The following is a 25,445-nucleotide window of genomic DNA, read 5'->3' on the forward strand; positions in this document are numbered from 1 at the left end:
AGGTTGAGGGGGGGCACCATGATTTCTAAATGTTTTCCACTCCATAATAGAGCACCACTCCCAAAAGCTGACATTTCTCCTGGGAAAAAATCATTCTGGCATGACTCAAATGTTTCATTTTGATAAAATGGAAGAGTTTCATTCTGATTTTGACATTTATATTGTGTTATATTGTGTTATATAATATAGCATTTAAAAATGAAAGGAAAAATCATTTCAAAAGAGAAAAGTGAAAAGTTCTTTTCCATTTTTTAAAAATGAAGTTTGGTTGAAAATGATAAGTTTCTGTGAAACGTGGTGCTTTCAACTATTTGGCATTTTTCAGTGGGAAAAAAAATGTCCTGTAAGAAAATTTCCACACAGCTCTACTTGTATTATTTGACATTTCCACAACATGATCAAGTGTGCCCTTTGCTACTTTCTCTGATGAAATATCATAGGAGAGGGGAGGTCTGCTTATAGGAAATGTATTTTTTTTACAACTGTTTAGGGTTCCTTCTGACCATTCCTCTTTACTTAGTTCTAGTTCAAGGTCTTAGTTCTACTGCTGTAAGACATTTGCACTATTTACTTTTGAGAGTTCAAACTGTTTTACAAATAATCAGGTTGCACCCTTTATAGGTTACTGGTCTTGAGAGTTTCCCTGCTGGGTTTATTTCACATGAACATTGCTTAGGTGGGAGTAGAGCTGGTTGGGAATATTTTGATAATTTTTTTGGCAAATGCCCATTCATGAAAACCAAAACTTTCCACAGAAATGTTTTGTATCTGTTTTATGGGAATGTTTCTCTGACCCAGGATGGAATTTCTGGTCAGAGAAAAATACACCCCAAAATAGCCCAGTGATGAGGGCATCCTCAGGGATGTGAAAAACAGAGGGTTCCAAAACATAGGATGTCCTTTTGCTGAACCTGAATTAGGCAGAGTATTCAACCTGGGTCACCCACAGCAGTTACCAATCCACTGGGTAATGGGCTTTTCTGGGAGAGCTCATTTGCTTTCTCACCCTGGGTGACTTGATGGCTCACCCCCAAACAGCTGGAGGACTGGGGCTAGCCAACCATGATTACAGAAGAAGCCCCACCTGAGAGGAAGTAGGTGATTCCAGCATGCAAGTTGCAGGGAAGAGGGAGAGTCTAGAAAACTGTGGTGAGTAAGATAGTTCCTTCAGGTTCTTGAGATAACAGAAGTGACTAGATTAGCACAAGCATGGCTTGTGCAGAGGCACATTCTTGGGAGGGGAGGCAGAAAGACAGACCCTCTGGGAGGAGGAGCTGTGCTTACCTGGGTCAGTTTGCATTCTGGTTTGAAAAATTTTGTGTTATTTTGGATTACCAGGAGAAAGATACTGAACTGGGTTTGTGGTAGTAGACCTAAGGAAAGTGGACAGCTGGTGAAGAATGCTTGATTTCCGTTGGACTCTGTGCCACTTGTTTAAAAAACCCAAAGAAGGGGAAAAAAGAAGTAGGGTGCTGTGAAGGCATTCCTGGCCTTGAACAGTGTTGGGGAGGCAGTTGACCCTATTGCACTCAATTTTGTTTTTTTTTAAATTTTTTTTTAATGTATTCAGGTTTATCCTGGTGCAGAATGGAGAAAACATATAAAAAGCTTGACTGTTTTACAGGTTAGGAAAACCATTTCTTGCTCAACTCTAGAAGTAGTATAGAAAGCACATTCTTGGTGCAAAGTTTATCCATTGTTCTCAGTGATCCCTTGTTGTCTGAGGCAGATAATCTTTATGACTTGTGTATATGGAAGCATAAGCATCTCCTGAAACAAGGTCCTGAATCTAGGATGTGATGTTGCTTTTGGTGACTTCAGATGCTTATACAAGGTCACTAGCCAGGACGTGTTATCCTGAATACTATAAACCTTGACATTTTGTTAAATGTGCCCTTTATGGGCCACTGAAAGGTAAAAGGACAATACAGTCAGTTTTTGCAAAAACTAGGCCTTGGTGAGGCCTTGCCCCCTACTTAGGCCCTGACCTTGCGTGGCTGTGAGTTCCTGAGCAGCTTGAGTTCTCGCTGGCTTTAGCAAGAGATGAGGACATTGCACATCTTGCTGAAGTGCTCAGCATCTTGCAAGTAGGGTTGTCAGATGTCTGGTTTTGAACCGGACGATCCAGTATTTGAGCTTTCTGTTTGGGAAACAAATTGAGAAAATATAAATGTCTGGTATTTTCTAAATAAGATGTGATGTCAAGTGCGTCTGTTACTTTTGTTGAAACCATCTGGCAACCCTACTTGCAAGATAATGCCCACAGCATGCAAGGAATGGAGAGGTGCTTGCTGCTTCAAAGGAGGACAAGGAGGGATGAGTTTGCTTTGTCCCTCATCTACAGTGTATGTTGTGTGTCCCAAAGAGCACTGGAGGAAAGTATATTTCTCTTGAATGCTAAGGAGTGTTGGGAGGCACCAGCAGTGTTAATCCTGCTCTGACTTGGCCTTGCTTAGGGCTGCACCCTAAAGGCACAACCTGGTGTTTACCAACTGCAGTGCTGGGTCTATATGAGCACTTGCAATGGCAGATAGATACTGAGTTGTCTTCAGCAGGTATAATTCAGTGGCGCTTCACCACTTTATACCAGCTGAGGATTTGGCGGTGTTTGTCAGTGACGGGTGATGCAATGGGACACTTTTATTTTTCACAAACTGCTCTGCAATGGCTACGGTGCCCAGCTCTCCAGCTAGTCTGTGTGGCCCTGATGTATTTCTTAATGCCCTGTGCCCTGACATGCTATCTTTCTCTACAAGGTTCCTTTATCCTCTGTCTTATCAGTCTACTGAAATCTGATAGTTATCCTGATTTGGCTTCTAAACAGTTGATCTGACAAACTGAAAGCAAATATTACTATTGAGAATTTGAGGCTGGGCATTGTGTTCAGAGCTGGATTAACATTTTGAGGGCCCATTGCCCACTCAGTCCACCCAATTCATTCTTTGGTGGGAGCTGTCGTGAGAACCACAGGTCCAATGATGCATACCCAAGGGGGGAAGGACAGAACCAGGTGGACAGTTTTACCAAATACTATAAATTCATCACTGTCATAAATATATTTTATTTATTCTAAGATTTTTAATAGGCCATGTTAATCATGCATTTACAGTATTTATTCTACGATTCCTAGTCAGAGACAAGGATGGGAATGGCAAGGGGAATAGTCTCTATTCTAAAGATATCCAGCTACACTAATTAAATAACAGTGATAACTACAAACTCTATGTACTACCAAAACCAACTACAACACTAAGCTCATACAATGAAGAAAATCAAATCATACATACCAACTTACACAGCACACGGAACATTTCAAAGATATCGGTTTGGTTGCGAAGGCCTTGGTTATGCCCGAAAGTCGGGGGAGATGGCTGGTTGGTTGATCAGGACGGCAGCGCTTTGGAGTATACGGGAAGGCACACGCATAGTGGTACGTGTGTTGCGAAGACCTCCTCGAGCGAACTGGGTATTTATCCTCAAGCCTGCACATTGGTTTCCCGTGCTTGCATATTACCATATATGGCCCAATGGTCACCAAGTGGGGGGGTCTGTGTCCCAGGGGTTGGGCAGAAACTGTGCAGGTTTCATGTGACCAGGTAAGCCCCTCAGTTCTCATGCCAAGGTGATGGGTGGGAGAGTCTGAGGTGATTTCCCCTTTTCACACCTTCCCTTTTCTAAAGGCAATGGTATGCATGAATGGTGCGGCCAGTTTCTCCCAAGGAGTACTGCAGCCCACTATAGCAAAAGCAGCCTGGCCAAACTTTTTATTGGGGGGGGGGGGGCAGTTTTTTCTCTAAGAGGAGCGAACTGAGACCACTAGCACCCTAATCCAGTTTGGGGTAGGCTTCCAAGGGTAAGATTTGTGCACATATTCCCCACTCACACCACCAGTCCCTTCTAGCAGCCGGCTCGCTATTCATAGCCTGGCTCTCAGCTTTCCCCACTCCGTCCTCCTCCTCCCATTCCTGTTGCTAGCCAGCCAAGGGAATGCTGGAAAATGTAGTCCCTTCCCTGCTCCAGGGCCTGGTCTCCTAGTTAAGGAACTGGCGAAGGAACTACAACTCTCAGGGTACCTCCGGCTCCACATCATGAAATGGGGCCCGTCTGAGCTGGGGCCTGGAGTCACAGAACAATTGGCCCAATGGTAAATCCACCCTTGACCATGTTCATTTCATTGATTGTGCCTCTGCCTAATAAGTCAATGACAAGTTTTTCTACCAGCTTAAATGTTCCACTGCAGTACAGAGAATAGGTGTGTTATGCACTCTCATGAAAGGCAGCATGGTTATGGGAGTGAACAGGGAGTCATGAGCATGGTTCTGTTCCTAGCTTCACCGCTGACCTGCTGTGGGACTTTGGGCATGTTGCTACACTTCTTTGTTCCTTCTCCCATTCTTTGTCAGTCTCATCTGTTTAGAATGTAAATTCTGCGGGTATGTCTACACTGGAGCTATAAGGTGTTACTTCCAGCTTGAGCAGTCGAACTAGCTCTAAGCCAGCCAGTACACTAGAAATAGAAGCGTAGCTGCTATGACACAAATGTCAGGATGAGCTAGTCTCCCTGGGTATGATCCCGTCCAAGACCTTGCATATGAACCCGGGTGCATATGAACCCTTCCATTCATTCAGTCACGGTTAAACTTCTATGTTTAGCATGCTAGCTAGATCAGAGCAGGTCTGTTCAAGTTGGAAATTACACCTTGTGTGTTATGCACTGCTTAGCTCACTGGGGCCTTGATCTTTGTTGTGTTCCCAGGCATGACCATAATACACATCTTTGTGGATATCTCTGTAACTGGTTGGCTCCTGTTTCCCTACTCTTTCCCTTAGTAAAGAACATAGAGGGGAACCAAAGATAATAAATATCCTGATTTGACATAATGTATTAAGTGAACCCACAAATGTTAATCTTCATAAATTCTGATGCTGATTTCTCAGGAGAGGGGCTGTACCTTCCTCTCCATCCAATTCTTTTTTCCCTTTGTTGCTCTCTGAGGCCGTGTCCACACTCAGGGGTTCTTTCGAAAAAAGTACCCTTTTTTCGAAAGAACTTCCCCTGCGTCCAGACTCAAGCCGCGTTCTTTCGAAATTAAATCGAAAGAACGCGGCTTTTCTTTCGACGGCGGTAAACCTCGTTTCACGAGGAAGAACGCCTTTTTCGAGGGAGATCCATCGAAAGAACGTGAGTCTGGACGGGGGGAGCCCTTTCTTTCGAAAGAATTGGCCTCCAGGAACAAGCCCTGGTGGACAATCTGGGCCATGGGTTGCACGTCTGTGGTTCCTGGCTGCAGCCATTCCTTAAAGGGACAGGCGCACCCTCACAGCCACTTGTTGCAGACAAGGAGCCAGAGCACACGGCGACCTTGCTGCAGCATGTCACAGCCCCAAGAGCGTCCTGGCCCTTCCTCCGAGCCTTCTGGGGACCCAGCCAAGGGCTCCAAGCGCCGGGCACCATCCTGGTCCGGCGCAGAGATCAAGAGCCTGCTGGAGCTGTGGGGAGAGGAGGAGGCCTTACAGGCCCTCAAAAGCCGGCGGCGAAATGCCGACATTTATGGCCGCATGGCTGAAGCCCTGGCCCAGAAGGGCCACTACCCCCGCACCCAGGACCAGGTGCGCTCCAAAGTGAAGGAGCTGCGGCAGGGCTACGCCAAAGCCAGGGAGGAGAGCTCCCGGTCTGGGGCAGCCCCCCACTACTGCCCCTACTACCCAGAGCTGGACCAGATCCTGGGTGGCAGTGCAGAAGCACGCACACCACGAAGGTTCGTGCAGTCCGGACTGGCAGACCCGGTGGTGGACGCTCCAGAGCGGGAGCTACAGCACTCTGGAGACGGGGACATGGGCCCAGAGGAGGAGGACACCGAGGAGACGGCAACCCTCACCCTGGAGCCAGTGACCCAGACCTCTGAGGCCTCCCAGGCGTCATCTGGCGCGGGAGAGGAAGCAGCAGGTGAGTACAGTGAGGTTGTGTCACACCCGGGGGGGGGGAGGTAGGTGGGTGGGTGCACAGTGGGTGATGCACAAGGGAAACCTGTCATGCTCAGGCTGATGCCCAGGTCACACACACACACACACACACACACACACAGTGTGACCTTCAGAATGTGTGCTTCCCCTGTCTCAAGGGAGAGGGCATGCCCTTTTGGACAGCTGTTGCACACATGACTGATTGTGATAGAAATGTAGCCGTGTCACTCTGATCTGAAGAAGTGGGTCTGGCCCTGGAAAGCTCATCCCCTAATAAACCATCCTGTTAGTATTGTAAGTGCTACAGAGTCCAGTTTATAGGACTGATTGTGTCTTCTTCTTTTCCTCCACAGCCGGACCAGCCGTGGAAGAGGGCCGCAGCACCCCAGCCCCACCTCCATCTCCATCTCCACCTCAGAGACATGGGAGCCGCAGACACAGGCGTGTCTACGCCGACATCCTCCGGCAGCACGTCGAGGCTGTGCAGGAGCAGAATGCCATCCTGCTACGGAGGGCGGAGGCAGAGGAGCGGTGGCGTGATCGGCTCATGAATGAGCTGGTCCTGCAGCGCACGGTGCTGTACGCCACCCTGAGGGAGGTCAGCGGCTTGCCTGCTGCTGTGCCAGGTCCTGCTCCTCCAGCACCCCATGACCCCACCCCACCAAACCCCCCTTCCACAACAGCAGCCCTTTCCCCCCTTGGACCTCCCTCTCCCCCAGCCCCCCCAGCTCCCCAGCCCCTCTCTCCCCCTGGCCCTCCTCTCCCCCAGGCTTCCACGTCCCAAGAGCCCCCCAGCAGCCAGCCAACCGACAGGTACATCACCCGATCCCGTAGCCGGGGAGCACCCCAAACACGAGGCCCAGGCAGGAAAGGGAAATCTGCCAAGCCCCGTTCAACCTGATCCCCTTCCCCCCTCCAGGTTTCCAGTCCCCTTCCCCCCTCCAGGTTTCAATGACCCCCATCACCCCACTTATTAAGCACACACAAAGGGTTAAAGGAACTGTTTGTTTATTGTATATAGTTTGGCAACAACAAAAATGAAAAAAATTTTTGTTCTTTTGCCACATTGTTGGATAATATGTACAAAATTTTAAATAAGTAAAGAGAACATTTTATTTTGAAACACACCCTGGTGTAAGTGATGTGTCCAAACTGGGTCAGGAGATGGGTTGTGGAGGGAAGCTTCTATTGGGGGCCAGGGCCCAGTCCCCAGGCAGAAGCCCCTCAGTGCACTCAGTGGCCTCCACTGGAGAATTGCTCCCGGAGGGCCTCCCGGATGCCAACTGCAGACCGGTGAGCCTGGCGGATGGCAGCTGTCCGGGGCTGGGCAAAGAGCCTCTCCTGGCCATCAGCAGCTCTCCCCCACCCTGGTAGGAAGGCCTCCCCTTTCCTCTCCACGAGGTTATGGAGGACGCAACACGCGGCCACCACCTCGGGGATGTTGGTCTCCCCCATGTCGAGGCGTGTGAGCAAGCACCGGAATCTGCCCTTTAAACGTCCAAACGCACATTCCACCTGGTTGCGAGCCCGGTTAAGGCGAGCATTAAACTGCTCCTTGCTCACATCCAGGTGGCCGGTGTAGGGCTTCATCAGCCACGGCATCAGGGGATAGGCGGCATCGGCCACTATGCACACCGGCATGTGCACATCCCCAACCGCAAACTGGCGATGGGGGAAAAGTGTTCCTGCCTGAAGCCTCCGGTACAGGTACGAGTTTCTGAAGATGCGGGCATCGTGTGCCCGCCCTGACCACCCAACACAAATGTCTGAAAACTGTCCACGATGGTCGACCAGGGCCTGGAGGACCATAGAAAAGTAGCCCTTTCGATTGATGAATTGGGCTGCTCGATGGGGCGGTGCACGGATGGCAATGTGTGTCCCATCGAGCGCTCCTCCGCAATTGGGGAAGCCGAGGGCAGCAAAGCCGGCCATGACGCTGTCCAGATCCGGTAGACAGATGAGCCTGTTGAGCAGCTCCGAATTGATGGCCCTCACCACCTGCAGAACGAGACAGACAACAAAGTGTTAGAAGGGGTGCCTTATGTCTTAGGAGGAGAACCCACCGCCCACCTTCCCTCTCAAACAGCCCGGGAATCCCCTCCTCAGAACCCCCCCCCCCACAATTCAGGGTGAGTGGAGGAGCTCCCTCCCACTCCCACTCCCACTCCACTTGGCCCTTCCTGACAGTCTCCCTTCCCCCCACCCCAAACTGTGACTGTCCCCAGACAATGACTTACCTCCATCAAGACGGCCCCGACAGTAGATCTCCCCACGCCAAATTGGTGTCCCACGGAGCGGTAGCTGTCGGGGGTTGCCAGCTTCCAGAGGGCAATGGCGACCCTCTTTTCCAGGGGGATGGCGGGCCGCAGGTGGGTGTCTTGCCGTTGCAGAGCAGGGGCGAGCCAGGTACAGAGCTCCTGGAAAGTGGTCTTTCTCATGCGGAAGTTCCGTAGCCAGTCTTGGTCATCCCAGATCTCCATCACGAGCCGGTCCCACCATTCAGAGCTGGTGTCAAACCTCCAAACACGCCTGTCCACGAAAAAGTTCGGAGGCAAGGGCAGTGTGGCTGCTGGACGGGGGAACCCCTCGTCCCTCTGGTCTGGGTCCAGCTCGGGAAGGAGCCTCATGATTGTCTCACGAAGATGCAGCAACAGCTGCAGTATGGTGGTGTGGGGCCATCGCCTGCCCAGGGGCAGCTCTGGCTCCATGCCACAAATAAGGGTCTGCAAGCAGAAAAACCTCAAAAGAAAAAAGCTGCTGGGGTGTCCCAGGAAGCTGAGCACTCCAAACAAGCACTGCAATGCCTTGCAAAATTCCTCAAGGGACAGCAAAGGCAGCTGCAGGAGCAGAGCAACGGGTGTTCAGGAGTGTCCCTCTCACCACGCGTCTCTGCAAAGGGCAGGCAGGCAGCACCCGGAAGGAAATGCTGCCCCCATGCCCTGGCAGAAGCAGTTCCGGGTGGCTTTCAATTTCGAAAGAGCGTCCGGCAGTCTGGACGCTCTTTTTCGAAATAGCGGATCGATCTTTCGATCCGCGCATTGTAGTCTAGACGCGCTCTTTCGAAAGAGCCTCTTTCGAAAGATGCTTTCGAAAGAGGCTCTTTCGAAAGAAGCCTGCAGTCTAGACATAGCCTGTGGTAAGATCTATGCTGTGAATGGTGACTGCATCAGATAGTAATGGTAGGTGAACTTTTCCTAGAATACATGAATAGGGAAGAAGCACGTCCCTTAATCATTTCAGTGAAGGGTGTTATAATTTAGCCAATAAATTGTTCTCCCAGATTTATTTTTGTACCACAGTGGGCACAGAAGACCATTTCATAGACTGATGGAGAGTAGGAAGGTATTTCATTATATTAAATCTGGATGGCTCTAATGTTCTGCGTAATGCTAAAGGCAAAATAGTCACCTTAGCTCAACAGTGGCTTTATGCCCACATACAAATCCCGCTTGGTCTATAACCTGCTATGTGTGGAAGTAATTTAGCTGATATTACTGCTATTGGCTTGGCCAAGATTTTAGCATCTCTGCTCATTAATGAAATAATCTAGTATGAAAAGAATAACAATTGATCTTTTCCAGGTTTGGGTATGGTATTATGTTATAAGCTTTTCGTAATGATGAAAGGAGAGTTTCATTACTGAAACTGACCGTAAACATTTCGAATAAAAGAGCTGTCAGTTCTTCCTGTGAGATGCTATGGTAGATGTTTTGGGGTGGTTTACCCCTTGATCCTGCATTCCTGTAACTTAGTGTCAGAGCTCCTATTGACTGTGATAGGGCAGGATCAGGCCCTTGGCTCTTTTATATTGTTCTCCATTTAGTTTTAAATGAAATAATAAGCTTAAACAATCATGGACATTTGTCAATTAAAAAATCTGAAGCAATGTTACGGTACGATTCCACATTCTCTCTCTCTCTCTCTAAACAATTGTCTAGGAGTTGGCGAAAAGTTATATTATTTTGATGCTTTTCAATGAAAAACACAAAACAAAGAAATGATCTGTAACTTCAGTTTTTGAAAACAGTCCTGCTCAGAGTAGGGGTTAGCGTGCTAGGTAGCCTCTTGAATTTCCTTCCAGAGCTAAATTTTTATGATTCTGTGAAAGAAAAATGGAATTTTATCTTCATGTTTGATGGGGTGGAGGGGAAACGAGAGAAAGGGAAATGAAAACACATTTTCCCCACTTTATCTTTTTTTACACTTTCTCTGTCCCTTATTTTCCAGTGAAGAAAATGGGAGTGGGGTTGAAAGGGTCCAGGGGAAGCGAAAAAACTCAAACCCAATATATCTGGGTTTTTGAAAACTGAAATGAAACAAGGTACTTCCTTTTTGGTTTGAATTTTTTCATTGAAAAATCAAAGCTAATTTGTAGTTTTTGATCAGCTCCTAGCTAGCCAGTTACTGAAATAAAGAATTTGGAGTGCTAGAGCAATAATTTGCTCTTAAGAACGCATACACGTTTTACTTATTTTTAAAATCAGGTGTTAATGAACAGCTCTCAAAAGTCAAGGGGCACAGTTGTCTAAGTCAAGTAATTGAATGACATTCTCTTTCAACTATGACAGCTAGCACTTTAGCTCGCTCTCCTCCATTCTGAGTGCTCTTCCTTTCCTTCGATAACATTTGCAGATAGCGATCAAGAGAGATCAGTGTAGTTACACTGAATATCTGAAGTTGGTACTAGAACAGACATGTTGAGTGATTTTTTTTTTTTCAGTTGCTTAATCATTTGTTTAATGAGTCTGTCCAGTTTCAAGATGTCCCACCAGATTCTTGAAATATCCTTCGCAGTGTTTCTATAATTGTGTAGAGGTCAATAAAAATTAAGTAATGTCTGCATTCAGTATCTTACTTGGGGATAGAAACCATAAATGAGGATGTTTGACCATTCTAGTCAGAGATTCAAAAATGAAAATGCATGAGTACTAGAAAACATGTTTTTAAAAACAATTTTATGCTAGAAAATTCAGTGTAATTAGAAATCCAAACGTTTTGCAGGAATGTCAATTTTGACAATTTTTGATTGGGGGGGCTCAAATCTTTTCAGCTTTTATTTCAGGAATGTGCTTTTCATTTTGGTAATCTCAAACTTTCATTTCAATATAATAAGTTTTGTCTCCACTTCCTTCTTTCATTTAATTTTTAGACTTTTATATTAATTTGCATGTTATAAATATAAATATATTACAATGCTTTTAGTAATCAGAATCAAACATTTTGACATTCCTGAACCTAAATAATTAAAATTAAATTTTGCAATAGTTATTGAGAAATGTTACATTTTGTTTCATGGGTAATTGCAAAACTTTAGCTTTTCTGATTTGGATGAAAACAAACTGTGAAATGTTGAAATTTAACACAGAATAGAAATTCCATTGTCCAGCCAGCTCACCTGTAGTTATCAAGCATTGATATTAATTCCTTAAGCTAAATCGGTCCATTATGTTAAACCCAAGTTTCTTTTGTGTGTGTGTGTGTGTGTGTGTGCTTTTTCTTTAGAAGCAAATTCTAAATCTTCACTGTACAGTTAAACACACTTGGCTTTCCTAGGTCAGCAGACTTGGGCCTGCAGGACTCGTGGGCTATATCTACACTGCCCCCTCATTTACTTTGTTTGCACAAGAGGTGAAGCATGAAATATTGCTGCGCCTCATTTGCATAATTAATAAGGTTCCATTTTTGAGCAAAAAACCCCTCTTGCACAAGAGCTGCTCTTTCTGAAAGAGGAAGAACAGCTCTTGCGCAAGAGGGGGTTTTTGCGTGAGAAAAAGAGCCGTGTAGACAGCTCCTTTTTGCGCAAAAGCCTCTTGTGCAAAAATGGAGCCTCATTAATTATGCAAATGAGGTGTGGCGATATTCCATGCTTGGCTTCATTTGCATGTTTTTTGCACAGGAGTGGGCAGTGTAGATGTAGAATCTGTAGGGTTATGAAATTGGTGTGTAGATGCTTGGTCTTGGGCTAGAATCTGGGGTCTGGGACTGTGTGTGTTGGCGGGGACACAACTTAGGATTTTTCACACAACAGAAGGAGACAGGAGCAGCAAAGAAGAGTAGACATGAGTTGCTCGGGGGAGGGCTTTGAGAGCTCAGTCGGCAGATGTAATAGGACTGCTGGCAGGGCTGGCCTTACTTTGAGGCGGACGCCTCAGGTGCCAGACTCTGGGGGGCACCACTAGGACCCAGAGAATTGAGACCTTTCAAAGTTTTGGCCCAAGCGAGGGGGGATGGGGGCGTCATTTGAGCTCCCCGCCTCAGGTGCCAAAATGTTGTGGGCCAGCCCTGACTGCTGGTGAGACTTCACCAAAGCTGGAGACCCCTGACAACCAGATGGCTTGGGCGGTTGCCCTAGGAAAAGGGAAAGAACCAGCTTGGTCAGGAGAAGCTGAGGCCAGAAAGAAGAGGGGTGTGGGAGGATGGACTCCCCTGAGCAGAGGTTGGACTCCCAGGCAAGAAGTCTGGGAGTGGAACATGTGGGGTGCCTTTTGCATGAAGACCAAATTGCAGGGAGACTGGTCACTGTCAGGCCTGGGTCAGGGGCCAATGGAACTGGGAACAAATGCTGTTGATTCTTAAGTGGGTGACTGGGAAGTGGTATCTGTGCAAAGGAGAATGGAGAGAACCTGCCGTGTCTTTATTGTGGACATTGGAGTTGGGTTTTACTAGAAGGTTTTTAGGGAATTTCTGTCCTGGTGTATATGAATAAATTATGCCAAAAGATGGAATGACGTGAGAGACTCAGACTCTTCCACCTGTGAAAGGAACATAAAGGGGAAGTTGAGGTGGGTGCATAGGTGCCAACTTTGTGGGTGCTCTTGGGCTGGAGCACCAGCAGAAAAAAATGGGTGCTGGAGCCATGTGGATCAGCACCTCCCCCTCTCTTCCAGTGTGATGAGCTGTTCAGCCGTGTGCAGAAGGTGCTGGGGGGAGAGACGGGAGTGCAGGCAGGAAAAAGTGTGGGGTGGGAATGGAATGGGGCAGGAGGAAAAGGTGGGGCGGGGTGGTATGTAGGTGAAGGGGTGCTATAGGGGTGGAGCCAGGGTTGAGCACCCCCAGGGAGTAGAAGAAGTCAACACCCTATTGGAGGCATACTTCTCATGCCAGAGCCTGCTACTGGAGGGGCCAGCTTTTTTACAACCACATTGCCTCCAAACACATCCTGGTTGCTGATCTATGCTTGTACACGACATTCACATTTGCATATACATTCTGGTGCCTGGAAACAAACTCTGTTCTCACTTACAACAACTCTCCTGAAGTCAGTATAATTTGCACTAGTGGAATTGAGAGCACAATTTGGTTAAGATATGCATAACCCTGGGGTAGGTAGAGATTTCATGTACTGAGTATATGGGAAAACATTTCTTCTGGCAGATGTTTTGCTCCTAATGAGATCTGTTGCTGTGTTGTTTATGAATAATAATTATTATTTTAATTTTGTATGATAGACTCCAATCAAGATCAGGAGCCCATTGTGTGGGGCACTACACAAACACAGAATAAGATAATTTCTTCCCCATAGAGCTTGCCATCTAAAATAGAAATGACAGAGTGGGAGGGTAAACAGAGGCACAGAGTGGAGAAATGACTTTGCCCAGGTCATACAGCAGGCTAGTGATATAACTGTGACTAAAATCCAGGTCTGAGTTGCATTGCTGTGTTCTATCCACTGGACTACACTGTCTTTCATAGATAAAGCTCTGTAAGTACATCTGCTATGTTAATAATCACAGTGGCAAAGGGGTGCTGTGGGCAGGGGGCAACAGAGTGCTCAACTTGGCAGTAGTAGTAAAGGCTTAATTCTGCCCCTGATCTGTAGTTTACACGCTCATCTGTTTCCAGTGGCAAGCTCTACATGTAGCATTAGTGCAGGATCGCACCCACAGCTTGTCAACAGCTTTTCTGTCTTTATGTATCCTGAGATTAGGCAGGCACCACTTACAATGAAAAAGTGGCGCTATCCTCTGTCTTCTCAGGATGGGCAGCAGTCCTAACTACGCCTACAATTATAACTTAGAAGGCAAGAGGTGTATGGAGCTCAAGGCAGGAATGATCAGGTATACATTATTCCCTGCAATTTAACCTCTTGAGGCGGGGAGGAAGGTCTCTGACAGGAGATTTTTCATAAAAATCATGACATTAACCACTCGCAGAGGACTGGATGGAAGCCACTTAACGTGTTTCAGTTTTGCCCCGATGTAGATTTAAATCCATATATTCCCTAGATAGAAACACATTAATCCTATAGACTGCACCACCCAGTGTTATGGACTCTAATTTATAACTCACATATCTTAAAGCAATGTCTGAGAGCAATGTGGATTTTTTTTATTTATTTACAAAAGAGTTTAAATGTGGTATTTTTCACTGTATAAACTTCAGGCTTGACATATCTACTAGAGCAATAAATCATGGCTGTTTCATTTACAAATCATTAGGGAGACTGAAGGCTCAAAGTATTTAATTTATCCAAATCACCCTGGATAGTTTATCATGTATAATGTACTTTTTATTTTATTCCCAAGATGACTGGTGCAATTCCTAGCAACTCGGGTCTGCAGTCAATGCAAATCTACTAGGAGCTGCCAACTTTCATGAAACTAGTCAGTAGCAATTACTTTCAGAAAAGATATCTAAGGACTGGATCTGATTTTGCTGCTAATGTTGTTTACAAAATTACACCAGTGATAAAATCATCATGAAATCAGAATCAGAACTTCCAGTATTTAAGACTTAATGCACTCTCTCTAAGCCCTGGTCTACCCTGGGGAATTATTTCAAAATTTCACCGCTTATTTTTGAAATAATTGGTGTCCACACTATCAAGCCCGCTATTTCAAAATAAGGGGCTGGTTATTTTTTAAATCTGTACTCCTGCTTTCCTTGGGGAATAACGCTTATTTCAAAATAATTTTGAAATAGTGGTAGTGTGAATGCTCCATTGCTGCTATTTTGAAATAACTACCCCCTACGGTCATTGAAAGTAATCACTCCCCAAGTGCTTCCTGCAGCTGTGGATATGCTACCTCAACTTACAGTAACAGAGCCTGGCTCGGACTAATTTCAAGGCTTCCCCATAATGGGGACATGCTGTTTTGATTACATTTGTGCATAGAGGTCATCTTATTCTAGGCACCGTAAAATGAGCTAAAAAAGAGCGCCTGAGCTTACAATTTGGGAATAGGTTAAGATGCAACTGATGGAAGAAGCACACAAAATGGTAGGTCAGAAGAGCAAGGTATCAAGCTCCTCCTGTTTTCCTACTGGTTGAACTGCCATGATGAATCATGGCAGTTTGTGCCCATGGCAGATCATGGGAAATCAGACAATTGAGAAAAATGCGGGGCATGAAACACCTGCACTAACTTTTGTGAGGCATGAAGAGAGCTTAGGCAGACAAGTTTGATATTTCAACTTTTCATTCCAATTAGGAGAGGAAACAAATGTTAAAACTTAGGATTTTTTTCTTAGAAGATGGAAATTCCAATTTTTGACCCCCTCTAAACTTGGATTCGTTAACTGGTAAGCAATTGGTTAAAAAGTTAGCCAGCTAGGTGCTAGCATCCCTACTCGTACCTAGAATATGCAAAGTGATTTCACTTTTAGAGCTACTGTATTTCACTAGTTAAATTACAGCTTCTTATCACATGTAGAAAGAGAATAACCATTTCTGTGTAATTCTCTAATAACAATAATAAACACATGACAGATTCAATGGTTAATTTTAAAGGTTTTTTTACTTATCTAAAATGTCCTACTGAAGGATATTTATATACACAAGAAAAATAAAATGGTGACAGTTGAGACTTTGCGCCAACTGTAGATGTCCAGATCATGTATACAAACTGATACAATGGATAATGCTGGCTATAAAGTCCTATTCACAGTCAACTTATTCATGATATAAATATAATTTGTTATAGTTTAATAATTTGCATTACAGTAATGGCTTAAACCCCCAATAATAGATTAGGATCCCATTGAGGTAGGCATTGTACAAACACATAACAAGCAATGGTTCTTGCCCTCACGTCAAAAGTTTACAATTTAAGTAGTAGGTAAATTTGTGCTCCTGAGTCACTTAGATAATTCTGAAAAGTAAATATTTGTGCAGTCAAAAACACATTTCATTTTGATTTTGAAGCTTTTAACTTCCCTTTTTTACTTTAAAAAAGAGGTAATTTTGAAACAAAGTCCTTTTGAACTGAAAAGTCAAAACATTTCCTTTTAAAAGCTCCAACATAAAAAATGTTCCAACTTTGTTGGAATTAAAAAATTTAAATCACAGAAATTTGCAAAATGTTTTTCAATCTGAATCTATATTTTCCACTCAAAGTTCTGGTCAGAAAACTTCATCTCTAATCTTTAGAAATTTATGAAAATCCGGACCCAACCACTGTATAATTAACATTTTGGGTAGGTCTGCAAATACCTTCCCTTCCTCCTCTGAAAAGTTAGGTAGCTAACATTTGCAGATATGTCCGAAATGTCTCTGCTGGGAAAAGAACTGCTAAAGAATGTGGTTTAAAAAACAAAAACTGGCTTATTTGGACAAATCCACGTGTTTGAGTTTCCAAGGACAGACACATCATTGGTAACAGTAGTGATCTAGGTACAACTACGCAATGGTGATATTTTTCTCTGGGAATACAAGGTGGTTATCTAGCAGCTTTGCCATCTCTTGCATTCCTAACTCTCTAGGTCAGTAGAACAAAGAGCTCCTGTGATGTAACCAGAAAGCATAGTCTGTGATCATCTGCAGGTTTAATGAGTGTGCAATGAATCGATGCCTGCTCCGGTGGGAGAGAGCACAGGGAATTGCTCTGCTCCAGAGCTCTGAAGAGCCTAATACTATTAATAAAATGAGGCTTTTTACCACCCAGATTTTCAACTTGCTGTTTGACACCCAGTGGGAACTCAGTGTCAAAATCTCCTTGGTAGCTTTGAAAACCTTTGCTGAAATGCCCATTTTTATTAAACAAACCCCAAGGCACTTATGCTGTTCATTCATAGATATTAAAATCATAAAGAACCACTAGAAAATCTAATTCAGTTTAGCACATGCCACAGAATTTCACTCAGTGATCCCAGTAACTTGTGCTTTAGTCAAGCGCATCTTCCAGAAAGGCATGGAGCCTTATCTTGGAGGGATGGTAAATAACCACTTCCTTGCTAGTTGTTCTATTAAAAATTATGCCTTACTTCTCATTTGAATTTGTCTGGCTTTAACTTCCAGCCATTCGATCTTATAACAACTGTCACCCTAGGTTATTGAGTTCTTAGGTAGCCTTTTCTTCCCAGGAAGGTACTTGTACACAGCCATCACCTCTTGATCTTCTTTTGATCATTGTACCAAATTAAGATCCTTCAGCATCTCAATGTAAGACATTTTCTCCAGGTCTCACAATTTTTGTGACTCTTCTCTGCATTGTATCCAATTTTTTTAATGTCCTTTTTACAATGTGGATCCCTGGAACCGGGGTGATGCAAGTGGAGGCATGAGGGGGTCACATGCCATAAATGCTGTGGGCGGGAGGGGCTGGACAGCAGGTGGTGGGGGGACTAGTGGGGCTGAGGGCCAGTGCCAGCAGTAGGGGTCTGTGCCCCCCACATTCATCAGCACTGCCGGGGAAAACATAACCAGGTGGCCCCAGCTCCCACTGCTCTCCAGCCATGCTATGCCACTCTGGGATGGGACGGAACTGTCCCTGCACTCCCCATTGGGAAGTGGAGTGATACAGTGGCCCGGGGAGCAAAAGCAGCTGGGGCTGCCTTACTCCGCCACTGAGTGCAGGGGTGGGTGTGTGTGTGTGTGTGTGTGTGTGTGTGTGTGTGTGTGTGTGTGTGTGTGTGTGTGTGTGTGTAAGCCTGCTGCCAGCTCTGGCCCCGCTAGTCCCCCAATCTGAGTTGGGTGGGGGAAGAGACAGGGCAGGGGCATGGGAAGGGGGGAAGCAGGGAGGGAGTGGAGCAGGGGTGTGGAGAGGTGACACCTAGGGTGGAGGGGGAGTTGACTCAGCCTTTCCCTGGGCTGGGTGGGGGAGATGTGGTTGATGTCCCCTCTGACCAGTCCCTCTGTCCAGAAAAGTGTGTGGTACAGGATGGACCTCACTGGTCTGACACCCTAATGAGGGGATTTCCTGGACAGGGGAAGGTCCCTCCCCTCCTGGTGGTACTGCCATGGGGTTTAGGGTTCCAGCCTGCCCCCGCTTCTGCTCTCTAGATGCTGCTGTTCCCGCTGCTGCCAAAGCTGGAGCACCATGGCCAGAGCTCTGCAGCCACTTGGGCAAAGGGCCAGGGATGGAGCTCCCTGGCTGTCACCAAGGGTGGAGCTCCCCAGCCGCTAGAGCCAGAATGGGGCTGGAGCTGGAGCTCTGCGGCTGCTGCTGCAGCCCGGACTCCCCACTATGCCATCCATTTCCCCCTCCTCAACGCTGGTGCTCCCAGCTGAGTTACTGGTGCTCTCTACGGCGCTCTTGCCCCACTACCAGACCTCCCTGTTTCTGGACTCTGCGGTCAAGGGAATCTGGATGTTGCCGGACCAGAGAGTCCCGGTTAAAAGAAGTACACCCTGTATTCCATGATTAGGCTCACATATTGTCTACACATAAATAAAACTGCTTCCCCATAGGGAAGTGAGCAACTAGTCAAGTTATAATATAGTCAAGTAGTGACTCAACTAGTCACTCTTCTCCCATCTCTTGCTGTCTCTATCAGAGGCTATGTCAACGCTACGAAGTTTTTCCGGGATACTGGAGCTATCCCGGAAAAACTCCTCAGTGTCAAGGGAACACGTCTGCTCTTCCAATTTTTTTTTTTTCCGGAAGAGCAGAAGTGCTCTTTTGGATGTCCTGTATTCCTCACTTTACGAGGAATAAGGACTCTTCTGAAAGGAGTTTTTTCCAACATTTGGACCTGTGTAGACAGGCCAAATGTTGGAAAAGCCTCTTCTGAAAAAAATCCAGAAAAAGGTACTCAAATTGCAATTTGCGTACCTTTTTCAGATTAAAAAAACAGCGGTGTAGACATAGCCAGAGAGAGGCAGCTAAGGGAGGGCTTTAAAAGCTGGTTCCCCCTAGCACTACTCCACAGGGGTGGGGGCAGGGGAAGTAGAGGTGCAGCTAGGAAATGTCACGAATGGGGACTGAAGCGGTCCCTGCTTGTGCCGGTCCAACTGCCGTGCCTCTCCCTTTAAAATTTAGTACAGGTTGGACCTCGCTGGTCCAACACCTGAACAAGGGAAAGGCGGAACCTCCGTGAGTGGGGACTGCTTGAGTTCTCTCTGCTCTTCTGCCTTTTAAATGTAGTAAGAGCCCTGGGCAGCTCTTACTGCATCTAAAAGGCAGAGGCACAGCCAGGACAGCGAGTGCCCCACTCCACCCCTTATTAACTGATAGAGTGGTCGATGGAATTTCATGAAATTCCATCGACTACTTGATTAGTTGATCAAAATTTAACATCCCTACTTCCCCATCCTTCCGTGTCACTCAGTAAAAATTGTATTGTCTAATTATAAACGCTTCATTATAATTATGTGTTTATATTTATTTCCCATTTGGGGTTTTGCTGTATGATCACAGATCAGAGCCAGACCCTGCCATCAGAAGTCATTTCTCTCACGGCCAAGCAAAGTATTCATATCAAATATATTATGTGAATTTAGCACCTTTTCATCTTTGCCTATTATCCAGAATCAGTGACTGATTTCTGTGCATTTGTCTGCCATTTTGGAATTTGTACACTCTCAGTCCAAAGATTGCTTATAGACTATTTTTGCTTTCGGTTTATCAGTTAGGGCTCTTGAGGAATTTTTCAATGAACAGTTATTATAGTAAATTACGATAATTAAACTCCGAATTGTTCATGAAATGGGGTCACTTTTTTGAAGAATTTCCTGACTGAAAAATTATTAGGAGAAAGAAAGATCAGATCTCCCATTTTAGTGTTTTGTAGACAAAACATTAATTTTTTTACTTTTTTGAAATGCTAGTGAATTTAGACTAAAGGTTAAAATAATTGAAAATATAAATGAAACACTTAAATGTTGATATATTTTGGTGAGGATTAATCCAAATATTACTGGAGGTTTGGTTTATGAAATTTTTTAACTTTTTTTGTCCTGATATAGGATATACAGATTTTTCACTAGTTCTAAACTTTTTTTTGGTAAACCATTTCTTGTCTATCTCTAGTCTTAGTGTATGGTGTGACTGATAATTTAGATTATCTGCTGCTTTTTGTACTCATTGATTGGATGATAGCTATCTTAAAATCTTTTCATTTTCCTTCCCTTGCTTATAAAAGTTAAGTGTACCACTGCATGATTAAAGAAATATGACTTGGATAAATGGATTATAAATTGATAGAAAGCTGGCTAAATCATCAGGCTCAAAGGGTAGTGATCAATGGCTCAATATCTAGTTGGCAGCCAGTACCAAGCGGAGTGCCCTAGGGCTCAGTTCTGGGCCTCGTTTTGTTTAACATGTTCATTAATGATCTTGATGGGTTGGTTTGCACTCTCAGCAAGCTTGCAGATGACACTAAGGTGGGGGGAAAGGTAAATATGCTGGACAGTAGGGCTAGGGTTCAGAGTGACCTGACTAGTTGGGGAAGCTACATCTGGGGTATTACATCCAGTTTTGCCCCCCCAGCCACACGGAGGATGTGGACAGGTTGGGGAGAGTCCAGTGAAGGGCAACAAAAGCTAGGTCACATGTCTGAGGGAACTGGGCTTATTTATTCTACACAAAAGAAGAATGAGAGGGAGGTTAATAGCAGCCTTCAGCTACTTAAATGGGAGTTCCAAAGAGGGTGGAGCCAGGTTATTCTCAGTGGTGGAAGATGACAGAACAAGGAGCAATGATCTCAAATTGTAGCAGGGGAGATCTAGGCTGACTATTAGGAAAAATTATTTCACTAGGAGGGTGGTGAAGCACTGGAATGACTTACCTAGGGAGGTGGTGGAATCTCCATCTTTAGAAACCTCTAAGGCCAGGCTTGACAAAGCCCTTGATGAAATTTAGTTGGGATTTGTCCTTCTTTGATCTGGGAGTTAGACTAGATGACCTTTTGAAGTCTCTTCCAACCCTAGTCTTCTATGATTATATATTGGACTCTAAACAGTCAGTGAAAGAAAATAAAAACATTCATGACAGTGTTCACGGAAAAAGGTTTATGGAGACTGCAGAAGTGAATTCAGTTTATATTCAATTTCCATCTTTCTTTACAAAAGAAGAGAAATCTAGAAAATAGTCAAACGAATATTTGCAGTTTCCCCCCAGTATTTTTCAAGCTCTAGTGCTGAGCTGAATATCAGAGCGGTAAGTGGATCTTGTAGTTAGGACACTGGGTCTCAAAAGACCTGCCATAGACCCGGTGATATCAGGCAAATTACTTCTCTCTGTCCCTCAGCTCCCCATGTGCAAAATGGGGACAACAGCACTTTTTTTTCACTCTAGTCTTTAGATTGTAAGTTCTTGAGGTAGCGACGCTTAACATCTCCCTGCCTCATGCAATAGGGCTCTGACCTCAGTTGAAGCCTCAGATGCTGCCATAATATGCATAAGAATAACAAAAAACAACTGATTATTCTTACTTCAGAAATCAAAAGGAATCTTTTTTTTAACACTTCACTACCTCAGGGGAACAGCCTCCAACATAAATCAAAGTCATTTAAGTGAAGCTCAGAATGTCAGCTTGACCAGACAAACAGATGTAGCCCACGGGGCATTGCCCTCTTTTTGTTTCTACACGGCTCTCTACTAGGAACTGGAAAGGGGTGCCTTGTGCTCTGCGACAATGCATGTGTGGCGCACTTCTTGCTTTTGAAGAGCAGGCTGTCTTATCTCCTACATAGGAACCCTGTCTCAGTTCAAAGGACGGCTCTTGGAAATTCTGTGAAGTCAGGTCACCTTATCAGTGCATTCCCATGCTATAGGCTCTCCTGTGCTTTCCTTGTAAAAGCTGAGCATGCAGCTTTGGTGTGTTTGATTTATTTTACTGTCTTGCCAGGGCAATAAAAGGATGGTAGCAGAGCATTTTCCTGCTTCTCTTTGCTCTTTTCCAGAGAATGTACCTTTGAGAGTGTCCCCGTCAGGAAAGTGTTCTCTTGCAAATATTTACTCCCCTTCTGACTGTCAGTTGAACCCAAAGAGCAGGTTTTTAACAGTGCAGGATAAACTGGCCGAAGGACATTGGCCATTATCAGCATGCGTGTGTGTGTTCAGAGGAGACAGACGGTTGCAATGATTTACCACCTATATCTGGCAACCTTAGTATAAGTGTCCCATTTAAAACCCATTTGGAAACGGAGCTCCACTTCTCTTTCCTCCAGAAGTGCTGGATTTTCCCTTCCTCTTTCATCTCGGGTCAGAAAAATTCCTGCCTGTACCTCAGGGGATTGGGTGAGACCTCATCTCAGGCTGGCTCCCTGTGGGAAGATTATAGAAAGCACCAAATAATCATCTGGAACATGGAACCTCCTCCTCTTCCCCCAAGCAAATTGTATTTTATGATTTTTAGAGTGGGGGGGGGGGGGGGAGGGGAAAGGAAGAGGGGAAGGAGAGGGGGAAGGCTAAACAAAGCCAGAGATGTTTGGGTTTCTCATAACGTCAGAGCGTAGGAACGTCACACTACAAGATTCCATGTCGAAACCTAAGCCTCAGGCGAAGCACTCTTTTGTGCTGGGATTCCCAACCTCTATTAGGATTTGGAAGCCTCCAATCCAGAATCAGTGCTCCCATCACCCTCCCTCTCAGATGGTCCCACCCTTCCAGACATCCACACCAGAGTACAAGTGCCCTTTGCCTAACTCCCTAACCGCTCCCAAAATTGCCTGTCATCGAGTCCATGCTCCTATCCCATCAGCTTTCTATTCCACGGGTTCACTTACATTCCAGGTGGGTAGGCAGCAAGATTTGTTTGCTTAGAGCCCTCGCATGGGACTACGGACTGAGGGCATGTCTACAATGCATTTTGAAGTATGATTCAGAGCTCATGGAGAGCATGTCTACGCTTGGGGTTTATTTAAAAATAACTTCCCTTATCATATATATATAGTAGCCCAATGTCTGTGAGTCTGTAATGCTGAAATGCTGGCTGTTCCCTCTGGGCAGCCCAAGCTGTATGGGGAGTTCGGGGCCCAAACGGCTGCTTGCTCCCACGCGGTGGCCCGGCTGAGTGGTGCAGAAGTCAGCCAAGCGCCTCAGCGGGAGGGGAAAGAGAGTGGGGCAGTGACGTACATGGCCAAGGGGTCCCATGTATGTCACCACCCCGCCCCCTTTTGCCTCCCGCCGTGGCACTCGGATGACTTCTGTGCCACTTAGCCGGGCCTCCGCGTGGGAGCCCAAACAGCCGCTTGCTCCCTTTTAGGGAGGGAGGCGGGGGGGGGGGGGGGAGAGAGAGCGAGATCGAGATCGAGAGATCGGAGGCTCAGGAGAGAAGACTGATGTGGAGGAGAGACCTGAAAATCCCATCTTATGACAGGCTAATTGGCTAGTTTCAAAATAAGAAGACAGGCATCTATACTACCAAGTGCATTATTTTGATATAACTCCTGCTTGTGAAGAAGAATAACGCTTATTTGGAAATTATTTTGAAATAGTGTTAGTGTGGACACTCAGCTGCTGTTTCAAAATAATTGGCCTCCAGAGGCCCCTCACAGCTGCTCCTGTGGCCACTCTGATCACATCTACTGTTCCCCTTCTCCTGCAGAGTTTAAAGCTGCAGGGAGGAGGGAAATGCTATGAGGCATGGGGCTGGTGTGGTGCCACAAGCCATCCTTCACCACATCATCTGATTTCCCCTCCCCCTGCCCCCCATGGTTACCAAAATAGCTGCAGCCATCTCAGAAGCCCCTGATCAGGGATGAAAGAGGCCACCAGCCTGGACTAGTGTGGAGATTCTGGAGCTCATCAAGGTCTGGGGTGAGGAGACAAACATCCAGGATCTCTGCACCAAGAGGCAAAATGCAGAAGTCTCTGGCCGGAAGGCCACCAGCTTGGCCCTGAAGGGATACAGCTGCACCCTGGAGCAGGTGCTAATACAAATAAAAACTCTGGCAGGCCTACATGAAGGCCAGGGAGGAAAGTTCCCACTCTGGGGCAGCACCTCACATGTATTGCTATGACAAGCAGCAGGATGCCATCCTGAGAAGGGGCAGCCAGTCACCTTCAATCAGTCACCTCCTCCCACCTTGTCATTGACTCCAGGATATGTCCATCATCAGCTACTGCTCCTCCTCCTCCTCCATCATAATCTCGCCCTCATGGAGGCTGGACAGCCTGGACACTATGCCCGCCAGCCAGGATGTTGTCAACTGCTTGGAGCCGGTCACCTCCCAGGGCTCAGAAGAACCCAGGGAAGGCGCTGGAGGTAAGTTCTTTACCTCTACACATGCGGGGAGATGGGTGGTGAGGTGCTATGGCGTTCTTCGTTTGGCCCTCTCGGCCTAGGGCTCATACAACAGCTTCTGTGTGTGGGTGGGTGGGTGGGTGGGTGCACATGGAGTGCTACTCAGGAGCACTCAGCTCCATGATACTCTTGCTCCTCACAAGGTTCCTGGAGAGGCCTGCCTTACTTGGGCCTCTGTGGTGCAACACTTTCCCATGACAACCTACCAATAAGGAGGCTGGAGTCATGGAACCACACAGCAGTGCTGCACACAGCACTGGTTCATGCCCGCACTGTTGGGCAGCATCGCTTCCAGTCAAGCACAGCGATGCAGAGGACGCTGATCCCCTGAATGGGAACCTGCCACGGGGAGGAAGAGGAAGGGACCCCAGTAGAACTCTCCCCAGAAAGCAGCGTCTGCCACTCTCACACAACTTCTATCCCTGCCTGCTGGAGGAGAGGATGGGGAGGAAGTTCTCTCTCTGTGAGATGCCACCACTGCTGGACCTGGCATGTGTGGGATATGAAAGGAAGCTGAGCTGTCTTGCATCCCCACCTTCCTGCCCACAGGTTGCTGGCCTGATGGGCAGCCTTCCTATGCCTGCTTGTCCTTGGGATGTGGAGGTAGTGAGGCTTCCCTGGGATATCCCTGCCCCTGAAGGAAAGTGCCTGCTGTGTAAGCAACAGATGGCCTTGCTTGAAGCACATTGCCATCGTCCGAACTGAGAACTTGGTGTCGGCTCAGAGATCAGGGCTAGGCTTCATGTGCGGTGTCTCCTGTGGTGACTGCCCTTGTCACTTTCCTTCTTTCTGGTGCAGCTGTGAGCATGGCATGTCCACCATCTCCTGCGCCATCTTCCTGACTCCACGAGACCCGAAGGCAGAGGTGAACCTGCGAGGACTTGGTGTGGAAGCACCTCAAGTGCCTCCGTTTTCCTCAGCCGGAGCTTTGAGGAGGAGTGTCAGGAGCTCTGGGCTGACTGGGAGCTGAGGAGGACCATGTGGCAGCAGCAGCTATCACACAAGCATGAGGCCATGTGCTTCTCTATTCCATGCATCATGGAGTGCATGGTTGTGTGTATGGATCAGTTCAC

The 25,445-nt window shown here is 46.3% G+C and overlaps 1 protein-coding gene and 1 long non-coding RNA gene across 2 annotated transcripts; both read left to right on the forward strand.

Moving 5' to 3' along the window:
* Positions 1-1,028: 1,028 nt before the first annotated feature.
* LOC142826689 (uncharacterized) lies at positions 1,029-25,445 on the forward strand. The gene is made up of 3 exons (XR_012900892.1): positions 1,029-1,149; positions 24,171-24,333; positions 25,171-25,445. It is a non-coding gene; the product is annotated as an uncharacterized LOC142826689 (long non-coding RNA).
* Positions 5,015-6,915, forward strand: LOC142826936 (uncharacterized). Its single transcript, XM_075920147.1, has 2 exons — positions 5,015-5,947; positions 6,318-6,915. Exons 1-2 carry the CDS (start codon positions 5,260-5,262, stop codon positions 6,863-6,865), a joined length of 1,236 nt encoding a protein of 411 aa, XP_075776262.1. The 5' UTR covers positions 5,015-5,259; the 3' UTR covers positions 6,866-6,915.

The sequence above is a fragment of the Pelodiscus sinensis genome, chromosome 2, assembly GCF_049634645.1.
Source record: "Pelodiscus sinensis isolate JC-2024 chromosome 2, ASM4963464v1, whole genome shotgun sequence".
In the NCBI taxonomy this organism is placed as follows: Eukaryota; Metazoa; Chordata; order Testudines; family Trionychidae; genus Pelodiscus; species Pelodiscus sinensis.

Excerpts from the sequence above, each read along its gene's own strand:
- LOC142826936 (XM_075920147.1), top strand. The coding sequence starts at position 5,260 with ATGGGTTGCACGTCTGTGGTTCCTGGCTGCAGCCATTCCTTAAAGGGA. Across the intron at positions 5,948-6,317 it reads CGCGGGAGAGGAAGCAGCAG|CCGGACCAGCCGTGGAAGAG; the intron begins GTGAGTACAGTG and ends TTTCCTCCACAG.